General features: G+C 44.6%; 1 protein-coding gene across 1 annotated transcript in view; it reads left to right on the forward strand.

Annotated features, from left to right (window-relative positions):
• Positions 1–20,594, forward strand: part of RIOK1 (RIO kinase 1) — a 98,817-nt gene that overhangs the window by 20,842 nt on the left and 57,381 nt on the right. Inside the window, exons 5-13 of the mRNA XM_085895742.1 lie at positions 1,279–1,348; positions 1,557–1,602; positions 1,795–1,887; positions 3,986–4,098; positions 5,333–5,413; positions 5,520–5,606; positions 5,747–5,884; positions 18,317–18,420; positions 18,669–18,775. Coding sequence (XP_085751868.1) covers positions 1,279–1,348; positions 1,557–1,602; positions 1,795–1,887; positions 3,986–4,098; positions 5,333–5,413; positions 5,520–5,606; positions 5,747–5,884; positions 18,317–18,420; positions 18,669–18,775 — 839 coding nt within the window. The remainder of the gene's footprint in view (positions 1–1,278; positions 1,349–1,556; positions 1,603–1,794; positions 1,888–3,985; positions 4,099–5,332; positions 5,414–5,519; positions 5,607–5,746; positions 5,885–18,316; positions 18,421–18,668; positions 18,776–20,594) is intronic.

A 20,594-nucleotide genomic window follows, 5' to 3' on the forward strand; every position in this document is an offset into this window, starting at 1 on the left:
AAACCAAGGCATTTAGGATCATTGGCATCTCCCACGTTGAAGCTGAGACTTGGGGCCTCTCACTCTCTCACCGCAGGCAGGTTGGTGGTCTTTCTGTCTTCTACCGTCTCCTCTTCGGTCTCGCCCCCTCCTGCACTGTCTGCGATTACTCCCCACCATATTTCTGCAGGGTGCTCAAGGTCCGCCAACAACCCCCTTCTGGTGAAATGACAAAATCACGAATCACTGCTCACCTTCACTCTTTCATTCTTCTTTTTCCCCACCTTTGGAATAAACTCCCCCACTCTATTCAATCCCATTCTTCCCTCCAGGCCTTCAAAACAGCTGTTCACCACCACCTCTTATCGTCCCCCATCCAAATCCTCGATCTTTTGTACCCTTGTTAATCCACCCCAAACCCACCTCCTTCAAGTTCCCTGCTTTCCTTCCTGAAAGTCCCTGTAATGTCCATCTTGTTTACCCCATGTTCCCCGCCCCATCCCTCTCCCTTCCACCGATCTCCTAATGTCTCTGTTCCCCACTGTTTTGACCTTCCCACCCACCCCTCTTCTCTGATGCCCCCCTTGCTGTGTGTTGTGTGTTGGCTCTCATGCGAGCCTTTACAAGGTATACAAATAAAAAACTAATTAATGTTTTCTCTGGAACCGCTTAATCGATGTGAAATTTCACATTTTTGATCTAGTCGTGATGGGGAATCCAGGTTTTAAACTCCAACTTCATTGGATGCATGTTCTGGCAGCCAGAATTGTTGAAATTTTTTTTGATCTGGGTTCTTTTTGATTTTTTTTTTTTGAATAAGGCTCACTTGGCTGTTCCTGGATGTGTTTGAGGGTAGAGGAGTCGTGGCTGAAATTTGAATCCTCGCCAGGTTCCTCCTGATGACTTCATCTTTGCTTTTTTGCTTATTTGGGCTCCTGATGACTCCAGTGCAGGACTACTGATTTGGTCTTCCATTTGATTTGAATTTATTTTGATCCCATTCTAAATGCAATTGAATAATAAAAAACGGCATGGGTCAGGGTCAAGTGTCCAATCAAAGCGGGGTTCCATAAAAGCGGGATGTCTTGGTACCCGGTTATCACTGCCAGCAGTTATAAAGTGGCAGTTCTAATTGTGTCTGTTATTAATTACGTAACACACCAGTATGCAAACGCCACACAAAATACACCACACTAAACAGGTCCTGGCAAGGGTCTGCAATCTCTGCTCTTTTTAATCGGACATATGGTGGTTTAATTTTTTTTTTTTTTAATTGATCTCTCCTGTTGTCTTTTGCAGACAAACTGAATCTAAGGGATAATGTGATGAACAAGGTCCATGAGCTGTCATGGCATCAACAGACTGACATGTATGTGTTTGCTTAATCTGGGTAAAAACTTTGAAAACAGTGGTGATGTGAATAAACTTGTTTCAAATTGTATTCAAGTTTGTGCCTGCGTTACTCGTATCCTTTTAGATGCTTTAACATGGAAATGTTCTCGTATGTTGAAACGATGCAAGCCTTTTTGCCATTAATTTTTTTTTTTTTTTGTGCGCTTTGTTTGTTTGTTTGTTAGTCGGTGTCGCATTAAAGACAAGGCTGACAGGGCTACTGTTGAGCAGGTACAGTGCACTTTTGAAAATCTAAAACTTTGCTTCTTCCCAAGAAAAACTATAGTCTGTAATGACATCCTCGTTCTGCATTGATCAATTTTATGCTTGCCTCAATGCCTGGTTTGCATGCGACAGTTGAGTTTCCTGGAGGATATGAGCTGTCGCTGAGCAATTTCTTATGATTTTGTCTATTGCTGGCAGGTACTGGACCCTCGTACACGAATGATCCTATTTAAGATGCTCAACCGGAAAGTCTTTTCCGAGATAAATGGCTGTATCAGTACTGGCAAGGAGGTACGATTTTAAAAAAAAATTATTAAATATTTATTTATTGTAAATTGTTATGATATGACTTGTGATTGTGTTGACCAACTCGCAAATTGAGAATTTTGGACTTTGTTTTCTGACTATACTTGTACAGTATTGAGAAATAGACTTTCAAAAACCATCTGTTTTTTTGATCTTTTAAATGTCAAAATTAAAATGCAAGTCCAAAGCATGAATTAACTTGATGCATGTTGGGAAATGGCAGAATTTTATATACAGTACATGCACATGAAAATAAGTTGATCACAGGCTACTTTTTCTTGGATCACAGCAATAATTGAGTAAATTATTCAGAAACTGTACTGTTTATTAACAATAAAACCATACGTTGGAAAAGTAACTTGTGTATATTTAACATGACGAGACAAATTCAGAGATTTTGATATATTTTTTTTTATCACAAAATGAGCATGGTTGTAACGGCACTGTTTTGCACCTAAAAACGCATTGACTTTATAATGGGACTCCTGGCAACACTCTGTGATGTTGGGCTTGAGACAAGTCAATAATAACATCTAATGATGTGACAATTAAATGAATATCTCAATAGGTCAATAATGTGTGTAAGCACCATTAGAGCGAATGACCTCCACAACCCCCCCCCCCCTCCTCACCCACCAGAAGAAGCCGCCAGAGAGAATCCTGGTGCAAAGCACCATCTAACTGTGCCAGAGTATGCACAGTAGGGGCAATTTTTCTTAAATTCTAAGCTCAAGAATGTACCAAACGTGCTCTATTGGATTAAAATCAGGACTCCTTGCTAGCTACAGCAATGCTGTGACTGCATCGTATTGCAAGAAGTCATTAACTGCACAAGAGCAATGGGTTTTGGCATTTTCACCAATGAATGCAAGTTTTATGATAAGTGGGTGGTTGTCAAAATGTAAAATGACAACAACCTGATCCAAAATCTCCCTACTGTGCGTTTTGTCTGTCGAGCTACCCTGTACATTGACAATGTCAAGTTTCAATCTTATGACAGGCAACCATCATATCATAAAGGATCAGCTACCAATCGAGATAGACTCTACAATGTCCTTGGATGTGCAGGTTGTGTTGTGTTACTGCCAAACGTAAGTTCTACCATCAGTTGCATGCAGGAGAAATTGGATCTCGTCAGACCACTGGATCTTATCTTATTCCAGGATCCAAGATTCTAGTGTTGATGTGCCGGCACCATGCCAAGTATACTACTTTTTGTTCTGGGGTGAAAAGTGGATGTCTGCTGGTCTTGTAACCTGTAGCACGAACCCCGTCCTGGACCGTTCTCAATCTCGGTTGGATAACGTCTGAGGAAGATTCCATTCGTACCACAAAACTATGTTCAGGATGTTCAGATGTATTCCTTTTGCAACAAGCAGAACTGTATCTTCTCTGTTAGAGCCCACACTTTATCATATTCATCAAGGCCTGTCTTTAACACCATTGATTTGTTCATGTTTTTGGACCAATCTGCTGCCGATCCAATGGAAGATAAGTTAATGTCCATTTTCACTGTGGGACATACCAGCATTGTTTATCCCAATAATTCCCCATGTTTCGGCTTCAGTAAATCTTCTACAGGCCATTGTAACACAGTCCGCCAATGGAAGTATGCAACTGTATCATTACCACTTCCAAACCTTGAGCATGTGAAAGTTATTATTATTATTATTATTATTATTATTAATTTTTTTTTTCTTCAAGTTTATATCCCTGCTGTGTTTTACATGCTCAGTGTGCAAAATTGCCCTGGTCTCTTGATGAATGGAAAATACAGATTGTGGATGGAGCGTTCTTTCGTTTGTTTGCAAGAAAATTTGAAATTGATTTATTTATTCTTTTTTTAATTTAATTTTTATTTTTTCAAATATTACTATTTTGTAGGCGTGCTTTACTTTGCCGTGTGTGTGTGTTAGTTGCACGCAAACATAAATTTTGCTTTGTTGTTAAAACTGATGCCATTGCTTTGCTGCTCATTCCTTGGTATTACCACTGAGATTTTTTTTTTCTTATGAAAATGTCTCGTGTTTGTTTTTGTAATTATTTCCATTTCTCTCTCCTTCATTTGCCACCTGTGTTGCAGGCTAATGTGTACCATGCTTCATGTGGATCAAAGCAGACTTTTGCAGTGAAAATTTACAAAACCTCCATCCTTGTTTTTCGTGATCGGGATAAATATGTTTCTGGAGAATTCAGGTTGGTCATTTTGCACTTTTATGATACTTGCTGTTGTTTTGACTTTTCTGTGCTTGAGTCACACAGCTGATCTGTTGTAACTTTTCCATACTAATTCCCAATAATTTTGATCCACGGTAATGTTTTTGTATTCAAGTCAAAACATTTTGCGTGGGCCAGGCAGTACTATCCTGGAGTAACTCGTTAGTGTTCTGAGAAGGCATGGCTACGGATCACTGGATGACTATTGCTGTGATGTCTGTCGATAGGCTGTGTCCTTGGATATCGAGTTACACTGAATATAATTGTTGTAAGGCTGTGTGAACACAGCACTAATCCAAGGTCCTATATGCATTGATTTGCAATGTGCTGGTTTGAGTTCACACAGAACTCAACTTTCAAAACTTAAGGCTTGCTCAGTTACTCTGAAGTAAATCCTGTGTGTGAATACACCTCAAGAGCTGAAAAATTTGCTTTCTTGTCTTTCAACATCTTCTAATTCACGACATCAATATCTCTGCTTTATTTTTGAAGTGATTGCAAATTCCACGGCTGTGTTCATGTTTGTTTTAATCTTTTGCTCATTATTGTTTTGTTTTTTTCTAATGTGCCTATTGATTGTATTTTTGTTTTTTTATTGGGAATGTTGATAAAGTTTTGTTTGGTGGAATGATTGGAATAGATGACATTGCTTACTTTTTGTGGTTTTGCAAATTTACCATTGGCTGGCTTGTTGAAACAGTTGTAATTGCAATGAAAATCAATTCCAAAGCAAAGTAGAATTATTGACAATTTTGTTTGTGTTGTTATAAAAATGAGAATATTGTTCATCTTGTTTTGATGTTTTGCTTTGTTTAAGTAGAATGGTTGATGTAATTTTTTTTCTTCGGGGACTTCTAATCCTATCCAACTGTATAAAAGAAGGCAATTTTCTGTGTGTATGTTGTCTGATAATTATAGAATCAAAAATGGTTAGGCCAATATCCACCGCATTTTGCATACATGCTGGGGATACCCAGGGTCAGGTCATTGTCGTTAAAAAAAAAAAAAACAGAAAAACATCCCCCTCTCCTGCAAGGTTTGGGAGATGACATGATTTTTGACTGTACACGTGGCACAGTGCCAGTAGTTACTGACCCCTACTCTTCGTCGAGGTTCGTACCGCTGACTTCCCACACTCAGAGCGGACACGAACCATTACGCCACTGAGTCTGGTAAATCCTGTTTTTATTTTTATTTTTTTTCTTGGCTGCAGGTTTCGGCGGGGATATTGTAAAAGCAATCCCCGTAAGTTGGTTCGAACTTGGGCCGAGAAGGAAATGAGAAATCTTGCTCGGTAAGGAAATGTTTTCCTTCTTGCTCACTTTTCTATGATTGTGTTTTAATATGGACAATGAATAGCTTATTCTATTGGAATACCAATCTTTTGTTGTTCACTTAAGGTTGAATCAGGCAGGGCTCCCATGCCCAGAGCCTATAATGTTGAGAAGCCACGTGCTCGTGATGAGTTTCATTGGCAAGGAGGACATGTAAGTGTCATTGATGTTTCTTATAATACTCTATTTTAAAAATATTTAACTCAAAAGGTTTGTACTTTGTTTCTCTTAGAGTACAAGTAATGCTGTTGATATTTAATTATTCAAGTGTGGCTGTTCATGCTTGAATGCAGGCCAGCACCACTGCTCAAGAATGTTGCACTGTCAGAGAGCAAGGCACGTGAGCTGTACATGCAGCTTATCCAGAACATGCGCATCATGTTCCATGACGCAAGATTGGTGCATGCAGATCTCAGCGAGTTTAACCTCCTGTAAGTATTTTTATGCCTCCGCTAACGAAGTCACCAAATTCTAGAGCTTAAATTTTGTAATTCGGCCTGGTTTGAGAGACTGTGGAGGTTATGGCATGTTTGGAAATGAAATAAAGCCACGAACGCTGGTCTCTTATCAGGCGTTTATAAGCATTGCAATGGATCCAGCGATTCGTATGTATGATGATCAGGCATTCGATGATGTGAGTGAGGAAAGTGAAAGAAAAACTTTACCGTTAAGAAACCGTTGCGCCCTTTTCTAAGCCAAGGCATTGTTCGGCAGGCCCCAAAAATGGTGAATTAAGACCCCAGCGAGGGAGAGCAGACTGACCAAGGATGAGCATTCATAAATGATAATTGAATAAGGCAATTAATTATCTTCAAAAGGGGTGTTTAAATAAATGCAAACACCCAATTTTCACTCGTGCACCACCTTGGAGTCTCCTTAGTATGCTTTTATTTGTATACCTTGTCGAGGCTCGTATGAGAGCTAACACACAACACACAGCGAGGAGGGCATGAGACAAGAGGAGCAGGAGTGGGAAGGATTAAACAGTGGGGGACAGACAGTCGGAGATCTGTGGAAGGGGGAGGGATAGGGCGGGAAACGTGGGGTATACAAGATGGATATTACAGGGACTTTCAGGAAGCAAAGCAGGGAATTTGAAAGAGGTGGGATTGGTGTGGATTAACGGGGGGGAGAAAAGTTCGAGGAATTGGATAGGGGAGGATAAGAGGTGGTGGTGAACTGCTGTTTTGAAAGCCTGGAGGGAAGAATGGTATTGAACAGAGTGAGGGAGTTTATTCCAAAGGTGGAGAAAAAGAGGAATGAAAGAGTGAAGGTGAGCAGTGATTCGTGATTTTGGTAGTTTTACCAGAAGGGGGTTGGTGGCAGACCTTGAGCACCCTGCGGAAATATGGTGGGGACAAATCGCAGACAAAGCGGGGGGCAAGACCGGAGAGGAGACAGCAGAAGACAGAAAGACCACCGACCTGTTTGAGGTGAGAGAGTGAGAGGCCCAAAGACTCAGCCTCATCGCAGGAGATGCCAATGATCTGAAATGCCTTGGTTTCCACAGCGTGAAGCCGAGAAATGTGGGAGGCAGGAGCACCAGCCCAGAGGGGAGAGCAGTACTCCATCAGGCTGCGGACGAAAGCTTTGTATGTAGTCAGGAGTTCAGGTGGGCCGAGGAAGGACTTTGCACGACGGAGGATTCCAAGTCGGCGACTGGCATTGGAGGCCAGGTTGGAAATGTGGATTTCCCAGGAAAGATCATTGCAGATAGTGAGACCCAGAAGCTGGAAAAAAAGGACTTCTTCCAGAGGATTGTTGAGAAAGTCGATGGGAGGGGGGTTCCAAATGGTCCTTTCGGAGAGACAAAGTGAGAGTGTGAGATTTTGTCCGGATTGAAAGACATCTTCCACGTGTTGGACCAGTTTGTGATTTTACCCAGATCTGCAGTGAGGGAAGAAGTTGCTGCTTGCTGATCTGAGGAATGACAGATGGTATGGAAGAGGGTGGATTCATCAGCAGAGAGATAAAGAGGATTTTCCAGAGGGTCAGAGAGATCGTTGATGGAAACCAGAAAAAGAACAGGGCTCAGAACGCTGCCTTGAGGAACTCCAGCCTGGACAGGAAGAAGGGATGAAAGAACTCCATTTAGGGCCACATGTTGACTGCGACAGGAGATCCCTGTGTGTCATAAGAGGCGACCAAGGTTGCGTCAGGAAAGGCATCCGGCATAAAAACCTATGCCAAATCATTATGCGGACAACAAAACGAATTTCCATACCGGATCGGTCGAGGCCCGGTGACTAACGACCGCCACCGGTACCGGTGGTCAGCAGGGTACCAGTGGAAATTGTGCTACTGCTGGGCGAAGGAGGAGAAGGAGACTGGGAAGGCGAGTCCGGAGGCAGTGCGAGAGGGGGAAGAGTAGAAGTGTGGAGGTGAGAGTTGGTACTGAATATTGGGACGATGACTGGCAAAGGGTGAGAGTTGGCTGATATGATTGAGAGAAGAAAGGTGGACATACTGTGTGTACAAGAGACCAAGTGGGTGGGGAGCAAGGCTCAGAGCATTGGAGGTGCTTTCAAACTGTTCTACCATGGTGTGGATGGGAGGAGAAATGGTGTTGGGGTAATCCTGAAGGAAGATTATGTCAAGAGGGTATTGGAGGTGAGGAGAGTGTCTGACTGAGTGATGAGTGTGAAGTTGGAAATTGAAGGGGTGATGATGAATGTCATCAGTGCATATGCCCCGCATATGGGGTGTGAGATGGAGTATAAAGAAGATCTCTGGAGTGAGTGAGATGAAGTGGTGGAGAGTGTATCCAAGGATGAAAGAGTGGTGATTGGAGCAGATTTCAATGGGCATGTTGGGGAAGGGAATAAAGAGGATGAGGAGGTGATGGGTCGGTACGGTCTCAACAAGAGAAATGTGGAAGGGCAAATGGTGGTAGAGTTTGCAAAAAGAATGGAAATGGCAGTGGTAAATATGTATTTCAAGAAGAAGGAGGAACACAGGGTGACATACAAGAGTGGAGGAAAGTGCACACAGGTGGATTACATCTTAAGCAGGACATGCAACCTGAAAGAGATTAGAGAATGTAAGGTGGTGGCAGGGGAGAGTGTAGCTCGACAGCATCGATTGGAGGTGAGGTTGAGGAAGAGAGTGAGGGCTGAACCAAGGACCAGATGGTGGAAGCTGAAGGAGGAAGACTGTTGCGTGGAATTTAGGGAGGAGGCGAGACAGGTGTTGGATGGTGGTAAAGATGGGTGGGATGATTGGGCAACTACAGCAGAAGTGGTGAGGGAGATAGCGAGGAAGGTACTTGGTGTGACATCTGGACAGAAGAAGGAAGATAAGGAGATTTGGTGGTGGAACGAGGAAGTACAGGAAAGAATGAGGAGAAGGGGTTAGCAAAAAAGAAGTGGGATAGTCAGAGAGATGAAGAAAGTAGGCAGGAGTACAAGGAGTGGTGGCGAAAGGCAAAGAGAGAGGTGGCAAAGGCTAAGAAAAAGGCATATGCCGAGCTGCATGAGAAGTTGGATACAAAGGAAGGGGAAAAGGATTTATACCGATTGGCAAGACAGAGGGACCGAGCTGGGAAGGATGTGCTGCAGGTTAGGGTGATAAAGGTCGCAAATGGGAATGTGCTGATGAGTGAGAAGGTGGATGGAGTACTTTGAGGAGCTGATGAATGAATAAAATGAGAGTGAGAAGGTTGGAAGAGGTGGAGATAGTGAATCAGGAAGTGGGGTGGATCAGTAAGGATGAAGTGAGGACTGCTATGAAGAGGATGAAAAGTGGAAAGGTGGTTGGCCTAGATGGTATACCAATGGAGGCTTAGAAGTGCTTCGGAGAGATGGCAGTGGGGTTGTTAACCAGGTTGTTTAATAAATCTTGGAAAGTGAGAATGCCGGAGGAGTGGAGATTAAGTGTACTGGTTCCGATTTGCAAGAACAAGGGTGATGTGCAGAGCTGTGGAAATTACAGAGGGATAAAGTTGTTAAGCCACACCATGAGGTTGTGGGAAAGAGTAGTGGAAGCTTGGTTGAGAGGAGAGGTGACGATCTGTGAGCAGCAATATGGGTTTATGCCAGGAAAGAGCACCACTGATGCGATGTTTGCTTTGAGAATGTTGATGGAGAAGTAAAGGGAAGGCCAGAAGGAGTTGCATTGTGTGTTTGTGGATTTAGAGAAAGCTTATGATCGGGTGCCAAGAGAGGAGTTGTGGCATTGTATGAGGAAGTCGGGAGTGTTGGAGAAGTATGTGAGGATCGTGCAGGATATGTATGAGGACAATGTGACAGCGGTGAGTTGTGCGGTAGGAATGACCGACCAGTTTAAGGTTATAGTGGGATTGCACCAAGGATCAACTCTGAGCCCTTTCCTGTTTGCAATGGTGATGGACAGGTTGACGGACGAGATCAGACTGGAGTCTCCATGGACTATGATGTTCGCGTATGACATCATGATCTGTCGAGAGTCGGGAGCTGGCTGAGGCGAGCCTCGAGAGGTGGAGGTACGCACTGGGGAGAAGGGGAATGATAGTCAGTAGGAGTAAGACGGAGTTCATGTGCGTAAATGAGAGGGAGGGTGGTGGTATGGTGCAGTTGCAAGGAGTTGAGGTGGGGAAGGTAGATGGGTTTAAATACTTGGGATCAACTGTCCAAAGTTACGGAGGGTGTGGTAGAAAAGTGAAAAAGAGAGTGCAGGCAGGATGGAGTGGGTGGAGAAGAGTTTCAGGAGTGATTTGTGACAGAAGGGTAGCTGCAAGAGTGAAGGGGAAAGTATATAAGACGGTAGTGAGACTAGCTATGTTGTATGGTTTGGAGGCGGTGGTGCTAACAAAAGGACAGGAAGCGGAGCTGGAGGTGGCAGAGTTAAAGATGCTGCGATTCTCGTTGGGAGTGACGAGGATGGACAGGATTAGAAATGAGTATATTAGAGGGACAGCGCAGGTAGGACGGTTTGGAGACAAAGTGAGAGAGGCGAGATTGAGATTGTTTGGACAGGTGCACAGGAGGGAAGCAGAGTCTATTGGGCCAAGGATGCTGAGGATGGAGCCGCCAGGCAGGAGGAGAAGAGGAAGGCCAAAGAAGAGGTTCATGGATGCGGTGAGGGCGGACATGCGGGTGGTTGGAGTGTCAATGGAAGTTGTGTAGGATCGAGCGAAATGGAGGCTGTTGATCCGCTGTGGCGACCCCTAACGGGAGCAGCCGAAAGAAGAAGAAGAAGAAGAAGAATTTGACTGCGACAGGAGAGGAAGTCTGCGAGCAATGAGTGGAGATGGCCATAGATGCCACAGGAAGAGAGAGTGGTGAGCAGAGTAGGTTGCCAGATTGTGTCAAAAGCACGTGATCTGTCTGATTTCATGTCTGGCATTGCGGACCTCCATCCAGTGTTGGGAGAGCAGAAGCAGCATATCCAGAGTAGAGTGACCTGGTCTGAAACCAAATTGGTGATCGGAATTCAAGCCATTTTTCGAAGAGGAAGGATTTAATGTCTGAAACAATGATAGATTCCATAACCTCGCTGATGATTGGGAGAAGGCTGATTGGTCTGGAGTTACAGGGATCTGTTTTTGCACCTTTTTATGCAGGGCGGTAATGTTTGCCGATTTCCAATCAGATGGAAGTTGACCTGGAGCAAATGAGAGGGTGAATCGAACAGACAGAGGGTGAGCAAGAGCAGAGGAGCAGGTTTTTAGGACACGTGGGCTGATGCCGTCTGGACCGGTTGCAGAATCTGAGTCGAGGTTTGACAGCAAGCTCTCCACTTTGTCAGACGAAAAGGACACAGAGTCCAGGGATAGTTGGGTGCGACTGGGTAAGGTGGGTACAGAAAGCGATGGGTTTCGGACACAAGATTTTGATGCAAACACCGAGTTTAGGCATTCAGCCTTTTCATGTGTGGTATCAACAATGTGGCCATTTGAGGTAAGGGAGGGATGAAGGGGGAACCGACACCAGAAACAGATTTGATTAGATGCCACCAGAATTTGTAGGAGGGAGAGAGGTTTGAGAGTTCAAACTGGAGCTTAGAAAGTTGTTTTTCTGGCTCTCCTGAGGGTAGATACACACTTGTTCCGAGCTTTATGGAAGGAACTGAGATTATCCTCAGTTGGGTTTGCTATCCATGAGGCAAAGGCAAGTTGTTTCAGGACACCTGCCTCACCACAAACTTCAGTGAACCAAGGGTGGGAGGAAGGCTTGGACAACTGAAGATGAGAGGCGATGAATCCGTTCATGAGGAAGAGCAAGTTTCTTTGAAAGAATTCCCAGGATGAGTTTATGTTGGAGAAAGTAGTGATGGGAGACCAGTCTTGAAGTTTGATGGCTGCTTGGAGACCCTGCCAGTCGGTTTCAGTGAAATGCCAGATTCGACGGCGCTGAGGTGGTTCTCTGATAACAGCCAGAGAGATGTCTACTTTGACAAGCATGTGGTCAGAAGAGCCAATTGGAGCGGAGGAAGAACACCAGATATATGGGAAATTTGTCAAAATCAGATCCAGAAGAGATGGAGTACCATTCGTTGAGATCCCGGTCGAGAAATTGATCGAGTGAGTCAGTCCCAATGAGTCACTGAAAGCTTTTGCTGAAGTGCTATGACAGGTGAGAGAGGTACCCACACCTCGCCAACTGGCATGATGACAATTGAAGTCACCACATATGAGGATGAGAAGACAGAAGTTGATCCATGTTTTTGGATAGTGAGGTATAAATGGAGTCATCACTTTTTGGGAGATGGTACAGTACACATAAAAACATGAGGTGGGAGTGGAGGGGAAGCTGTAGCCAGAGGTATTCCTGGAGGTATGGGGGTGTGAGTGCAGTGCATGGAGAGTGAGGAATAGTCTTTGATGAAGAGAGCAACTCCTCCACCAGGACGAGGCTCAGGTCTGTCATACTGGAGGAGGGAGTAACCAGGGAGAGATACTTGGGAGTCAAAGACGTCTTGAGGGAGGAAAGTTTCTGTTTGGCAGATTATGTCTGGTTTGTCAGTGGCAACCTGTATGGAAAGATCTGTAAGGTTTGAGCGAAGGCCCTGGATATTTGAGGTCCACTATATTAATGAAGAGGGAGCGGAGGAGGCTTTGGGTGCAGGTGAGGGGAGGGGAGGGGGAGGGTAGGACAAGGGAGGGTGGGGGGTGGTAAAGAGAGTTGTATGGGATTGCCACAGGAAGAGAGAGTGGTGAGTAGGGCAGTGTGCCAGACTGGCAAAAGCACGAGATATGTCGAGGGATATGGCTCTGATTTCATGTCTGGCATTGAGGACCTCCATCCATTGTTGGGAGAGCAGAAGCAGCATATCCAGAGTAGAGTGACCTGGTCTGAAACCAAATTGATGATTGGAAATCAAGCCATTGGAGAAGAGGAAGGATTTATTCCATTGTTGTAATATTTTGTGGGAGAAGAGGAGAGGTGTGGGGGATTGCGTAATAGCGAGGGGAGGGGGCTGGATGAGGAGGAGAAAAGGGTCTGTGGTGCTGGGGGAGAGGGGGGGCCAAGAGAGGGGGCAGAAGGCAGTTGAGGATTTGAGGAGGTGGAGTGATGAGATGGAGGTGAGAGGACAGGGGAAGGAGGCAACTTTGTGGATGTGAGAGGGTCGCAACTTTGAGAAGGGTGAGTGATGGGGGGGGGTGAATGGTGGGAGAAGGGTGTGTGTGGAGAGGTGAGGGGGTAGTTTTTGAGAAAGGTGAGAGGGAAGCTTGGACGGAGAAGAGTGTGATGGTTGCTTTGAGAGGGAGGGGTGAGAGAAGTGAGTTGGCACTGAAGTTGGAAAAAAAGAATGGTTGATGGAAAGCGAAAATTCGTAGCAAACTGGAGTTTTTTAAAGTTTTTATTTCAGAAATGCAATTAAACACATTTCTTGAGTGATGCAATAAAGGCAAAACAAGAGAACGGGGAGAAGAAATGCTGTTACAGTTGGAGTTTTTAGGCAAGTTATGAAGGAAAGGTCGAATTGAGAGCAGTCTGTTGAAAGAGATGAGTACCACACGTGTGAAAAAGGAAGATGAAGCATTTATAAGAGATCGTTTTTATTATTATTAGTATTAACTTTTTTTTGAGAGAGTTTTCATCAGATTAGGTAATGGAAAGGTTGTAGAAAAAATTGAGGTGAATGGTGAATTTGGATCGGTAATCGCAGAGGATGGAAACAGATTGCATGGTTACAGGAGAGGAAACATGGCTATGGCTGGTGTATCGTCAAAAGTGAATGTATTTATTTATTTTAAATAAGGATTGCGTAACATTCGGGAAAGGGAAGGTTGAAGTAAAATCGTAGAGGTGTATGGTGAATTTGGAACGGTCAACGCAGAGTGAAGCTGCTGGGTCGATGAAAAGTATCAGGAAGAGTGGAGAGACACGTGGTTACAGGAGGTGTATGGATAGAAAGGATACAAGGAAGATTATTATTTTTTGATGGATTTTTGAAGAATAGGTAAGATTCGAGAATGGAAGGTTGTCGGAAAAAATCGTGAAGGTAATGGCGAGAGTGGGTCAGCTCAAGTTGAATAAAAATGGTATGCCGGCAGGAAGAGGAAGAAGAAGAAGGAGGATCAGAAGTCGTAGGTCTGCAAGGAGAAAAGTAGTTTTTTTTTCGTTTTGAGTTTAAGACAAGAAACAGAGTGATTAGTTGAGAGGGATGAAGAGCGTTGGGGAAAGTGGGGAAAATAGTAATTTAAGGTAATAGGGAAAGAATACAAATAAAAAATCGGACACCTCAAGGGGAAGGATGGTAGGCCTCACGGAACCCGGTAAGACAAGGTCGACGAAAACTCACAAAATTGTACAATTTTTGAAACAAACCGAATTAGGAACACACAGAAACATGTAGGTGAGAAAGTAAACAGTTAAAATGGGACAAATAACAAGTGGAAACTTAACTTTGAGAAAGTTGGCAGAGACCCCTGAGAGAGACCTGCCGTTGCTGCAAACCTAGAACCGCAAAACCAGAACCTGAAATGCTTGCAAAGTTTCAGGCCACTAGGTTTCATGATTTTGGAGTTTTATGGAGAACACACGCACACAGACTGCCATTTATTAGTATCGATTGATTGATTATTCGGAGAGTTAACGACTTTTGTGCACATCAAGGCCAAATTGCGTCTGAAGGTGAATATGATTTTTTTTATTCAAATTTTTTTTTTTCAAACTTTATTCTTAATGGCTAGTCAATCATATGTATGATGTTTCATATCAATCTGTTGAGTGGTTCTGGAGAAGTTTATTTTCATTTATTATTAATTTTTAATGTTTTTATTTTCAATTCAATATGGCCACCAGACCATGTGATGGATAACATCATAAATTTAGTTATTCTCACATTGGGTCATAGATCAGATTATATGAAGTTTCAGATTTTTCTGATTATGATTTTGATTCAACCAATTATGGCTGGAATATCACTTCATCGATGATGTCATTGTTATCACTCTCGATACCCCATGGGGAGTTGATGACATCTGCCAAGTTTCAATTTTCTTCATTGAGTGGTTTCGGAGAAGATTTTGTCCAAATTTTTTTCCTTTTATCCAATATGGCTCCCATACCATGTGACTTATTATGTCAGTGATGTCAATAAAATATTCTCCATGGGGAATCCCTCCTACATTGAAAGTTTCACGATCGGACAAGCTGTTGCAGAGAAGAAAAAAATTTAGACCAAATATATATGCGCGCAGACACACAGACACGCATGTCGAGGCGTCGATCACCCTTGCAGTTAAGGCATGAAGACGTCGATGTACTTGAGAGAAAGCTGTTTATTGAATACCAAACGTGTACATGGAAAACAAACACCAGGAACTCCAATGATGTTATTGAAGATGCTCGGTGAGTGCTCTAAATCTCATATGTATGTATATATATATATATATATATATATATATATATATATATATATATATATATATATATATATATATATATATATATATATATATATATATATATATATATATATATATATATACCAAGCTTGCACACTAAAAACTCGGCTCGCCGTCATACAATCCCTATGAAATTGCTGTGGCACTTTGCGGACATGCCGACAATGTTTGGGAAGTCTTGGCGTTCCATAGTACCACTTGCATTTTGCACAATGCATATTTTTGTCATTCCCCGTGTACGGTCTGTCGTCTGCTACCAGCTATGTTGAACTGCTATCCCATGCATGTGCACGGGTATCGTATGTATATGTATATATGTATATATATATATATATATATATATATATATATATATATATATATATATATATATATATATATATATATATATATATATATATATAGTTACTAATTCGCGCCCGCCGGCGTGCGATCGGCCGCGTTCCTCTAATGGCAGCCTCGTCGCCCACCGGACAGACAATTCAGTCATGACCCTCCTGGAACTATCGCCAGGAACCAGACACGGGTGGGGGTTTAACCTCACCACAGCCCAGTCCACATTCTACCCGCGCGAAATAGGGTGAATCGCCGAATGTCGATATACCTAAATACCCGTGCTGGTAACCTACCGAGGGGCCGCACCCTTCCGCAGGTCGGCTTGGGACATGGACCGCTTAAGCGGTCCGTTCCGTTCTAAAACGATAAACGAGCGGTGTTATCGCCAACCTCGACGGATCTGATTCTCTTTACCAGGTGTTCAAAACCCACTACTCATTCCATGATGCAAGATGGCTTTCAAAAGGGAAATAGGACATGACGAATGGGATTCATTTCACACAAGGACATTTATTATAAAGCACACGTATATACAGCCAAGGCAGTCATGCAATGTACAAGCAAGAAACAAGAAAACGTAACGACCGACTTTATTAGTGTTTATATAAGACTTTATACAAGAAAAGGTTATAAGCAAGGGTGTATTTACAGCACAGTAATTTAGCAGGTTCTACTTACAGGGACACGGCGCCATAGCAGTCATACAAAACAAAAGGAAAGACCCCCTCATAGGCAAGGGGGGAGACAGGGTTCGTAGACCTTTATGGCCGTGGGCCGTGGATGACCGAATGGGCCCACGAGACCGTAGCAGGCTTCCTGCCCCCCCCCCCCCCCCGTTGGTGGTCGTCGAGTTTCTCTCCCACGACCGTCAGCGTGGTCGCGCCTGGTTCCAGCCTCCCACGCGGCCGGCGAACCCTCTTCGGCACCCCTCGTCCGGACGCGCAGGTCCACCACACAGCCGGCTTTGCTGTGCCTTCCGTCCGCGTCTCCACCAACAGGCCGCTCGCCAGACCACGAGCGCAGGAACGAGCGAGGGGAAGAAAAGTCCGCAACCGAGAGCATGAACCAAGCGAGAGGCAGAGCGAAGCCCCAAGGGGTGACCAGCGCCACGAGATCAAGAACGAGAGCGAGGGCGAGAGACTCGCGTACGTCCGCCCTTTATAGGTCGGGGCTCCGCCCCGCTTCTGACTCCACCTCCCTTTGAGAAGCTTCTCGAAAAGGGGCTTTCCCTCACTCCGACCGCCTCACGCCGTGCATCCACCAATCGGAAGCGAGCTGCCCTGCCCCCTTCCCTTCACACCAAGCGTGGGGAAAATAGGCGGGAAAAACCCCACAGGCTCCGCGAGAGCTTTTGTTCTGCCAATCCTGCCTGCGTTCTCTGATGGTTCCCGACGCGGAAACCGTCGTGTGGACTGTGGAGGATGGCGTTCGGAAGCGGGGGTAGTGGCGAAGATGGTGGTGGTTGTTGTGAGGGAAATTGTAGCGTGGTTGGCGTTGTGACGTACTTGGTGACGGTTGTTGTTTGCATGTAGGTTTGTTGCGTGCTTGGTGTTGCGGCGTACTTGGTGGTGGTTGTTGTTTGCGTGCTTGGCATTGCGGCGTACTTGGTGGCGGTTGTTGTTTGCGTGTAGGTTCAAAATAACGATAGGTAATGAAAAACAGTATCTCAGAGTCGCAGCCCGGTGAACACGAAGAAAACCCTCTAAACAACGGTGGGGAAAGCTATCTGAACACTCACTTACCGGCATAGCTAATCTAAGGAACCTTTATGGTGTATTCTGAATTTCCACAGCCATAACAATATATATATATATATATATATATATATATATATATATATATATATATATATATATATATATATATATATATATATATATATATGTATATATATATATATATATATATATATATATATATATATATATACATATACATGACCGGGCGTAGTGGCGTGCGCCTGTAATCCGGCTACTCGGAGGCTTGGGTTGGAGGATCGCTTGAGGACGGGGGCTCTGCACTGGGCAGGGTGTAGAGCAGCCCGGAATCATGTCGAAACCCAAATCCTGATCCCTGTGTCGTAAGAGGCGACCAGGGTTGCGACAGGAAGGGCATCCGGCGTAAAACCTGTGCCAAATCAGTATGCGGATCATAACGGATGATCCGCTGTGGCGACCCCTAACGGGAGCAGCCGAAAGATGAACAACAACAACATATACATATACATGTATATGATTTTATCTTTTAACAACGCAGCAAATTCCTTCTTTCATCCTTGAACCAGCTGGCGATATGTATCACAATGCTGCCTTGTCTCACTCAAGGTTAAGCCTTTTCATATCTCAGTTCACAATGTTCATTCCGCAGCAAGCAAGAATATATTTTAATCAACTGCAGACGAAGCACGAAACAAAGTTTTTAAAGAAAAAGGTACAAATCCCAACACACAGAGACATAGACACACACAAGTTGCAATAGTCTCGGATTGCGTTCGGAGCGAGACTGAAAATGCCCTTTCAGCACATTTTTTTTGTGCGACATCACCATGTTGAGATAGTTTCATTGGGTATGATTGATGTGTCACAGGATAAAATTGTAGTGGCATGCTACTGTACTAAATACACAGTATATTGTATTGTCACAATACCATAAGGCACTTGTGTAAGTTATAAGCGCTTGTTTTTATTTTGCGCAGTTATCATGCTGGACAAGCATACATCATTGATGTCTCCCAAGCTGTAGAACATGACCATCAGCATGCTCTCGAGTTTCTCCGGAAGGACTGTTTCAATGTAAACGGTACGAGATTTTGTCTGGTTTTCTTTTGCCTTTTCTTTTCTTGTGCTTTCGAAATATATCACAACCTTGTTAATATTTTGAAGTCCTAGTAATATTTGTTTATTTTTGGAGATCTGTGTTCTGTATTTATGGGGGGTGTTTTTTCTTCTTCTTGGAGTTTGTTGTGGGTGGTAGTGGCTGCACAAATATTTTTTTTGAGACCTTGTGAAACCTTTTGCTGATCCATATTGCCAATCATGATTCTCCAGGGTTTTTCTCCCGCCATGGTGTGCAAACCATGACAGTCCGAGAGCTCTTTGATTTCATCACAGATCCAACAATCACGAGAACCAACTTGGATGCCTATTTGGATAAGGTAAGAATTTTTGCAATGGAAGGGAGTGAAGGGTGGGTTGATGATGGGAAAATGGGAGGACATTGGCAACTGAAAAATCTGTTAAGGTAGATAGAAACTTTGATGCATTTTGATAATTAGCGATCTATGGGCGATCTTGTTCCAAGCATGCAATGCGTTCTTCTGATGCATATTGTTATGGCTGTGGAAATTCGCAAACCACCATTCAGGGCCCGTAGGTGAGATAACTCTAAGTACATGTGTAGTTAGCCCCAAACCCATTGTTTTGAGGGAATTTATGTGATTCATTCGGGCTGCGATGCTTTGAGATAGCCGTTTTTCTGTTCTATCTTTATTTTGAACCAACCACGTCTCAACCGCCATCACACAACAACCACCAACCACAATGCCGCTTCACAACAACCACAACTACACTTGCCTCAACAACCACGCCATCCTCACCACTCCGCCAGCAACCGTCAACATCTCCACGAACACAAAAGGGGAACAACAACAACTCCCACCCTGATTTCCCTGGTAAACAAGAATGACGGTTGGAACTCAACTCCCACCCCGATTTCTCTGGTGGAATATTCCCCCCCCCCCCCGTGTGCCGCGAAGGGAGGGGCAGGGTGCCGGGGAAATAAAAGGGCGCACGGATGCGCCGCTAAGGAGGTCAGGTCAGGGCGGTCGGTGAGAGTGTCAGTGTCCGTCGGCGGTTCATGGTCTTCTGCCCGTCTGGGTCTTGGAGAGGCGGTCCGTAGAGCGACCGGCTCGTTGGAGCTTGAAGTCGCGGAGGGGACGCGGACTGGAGGTGCCGCTCTGCCAGCTGTGTCGCGCGGACCTGCACGTTCGTACAAGGAGCGCCGGAGAGGGCTCGCCCACCATCGCACCCCGAGGGTGCAGGTAACCTGCAACGGTCTCGTGGGACTCGTTCGGTCTGCCAAGTCCCACGCCATAAAGGCTCACGGGCCCCGTCTGCCCCCTTGTCTATAAGGGTGGCCTTTTCTTTTGCTTTCGAATGAATGTTGTTGGCGCCGTCTGTAAAGTAGAACTGTATAAGTGTTGCCGTGTGTACGCGTATTCGGTAGTAACTCTGCGTCATTGTTTCTTTTGTTTTAACTGCTATATATGCATTTTGACTGTTTGGCTGTGTATGTGTGCTTTCCGTGTGTCGTGTAATATATGTGCATTGTGTGAACTGTTTTCCCATTTCGCTTCGTCTTTTCTTTATTGACCCTCCATCCTGCTTCACGTAAAGGGTTTGTGGTGGGCTTAATACGCCCGGTAATTAATCTGAACCGTCCAGGTCTGCGATAACACCGCTCGGTTATCCCGATAGCATGGAACGGGCCGCCCAAGCGGCTCGTGTCCAGAATCGACCTGCGGGGAGGTGCGATCGCCTGGTCGACCATTCGCGCAGGTACTTAGGGAGATCGAATTTGGCGAGCGACCCTATCCTGCGCGGGTGGGCAATTGGCACGATCGTGGTGAGGTTAAACCCCCACACGTGACTAGCTCCCGTCGTTGGTCCGAGAGGGTCACGACTGAATTGTCCGTCCGGTGGGCGACGTGCCGCGATCCAAGTTACGTGGCCGTCCGCACGCCGGCGGGCGCGAATTCACAACAATATGTTTATTTGGGCACTGTATAGGCAAAAAACCCCAAAAAGACCTGGGTTTCATGCAAGCAAAAACATAACTACTGCTAAACACCTCACTGCACTGGAAAACGTTGGGACAGGAATACTATACTGTAAATGGTGGAGACTTCTAATACCCTCCCCCACCTGGGCGTGGCATTACATGGTACACATTCACATAAAGAATTCGCGTCCCAC

This window comes from Eptatretus burgeri, chromosome 9, assembly GCF_056783735.1.
Source record: "Eptatretus burgeri isolate ZD-2024b chromosome 9, Ebu_testis_v1, whole genome shotgun sequence".
In the NCBI taxonomy this organism is placed as follows: Eukaryota; Metazoa; Chordata; class Myxini; order Myxiniformes; family Myxinidae; genus Eptatretus; species Eptatretus burgeri.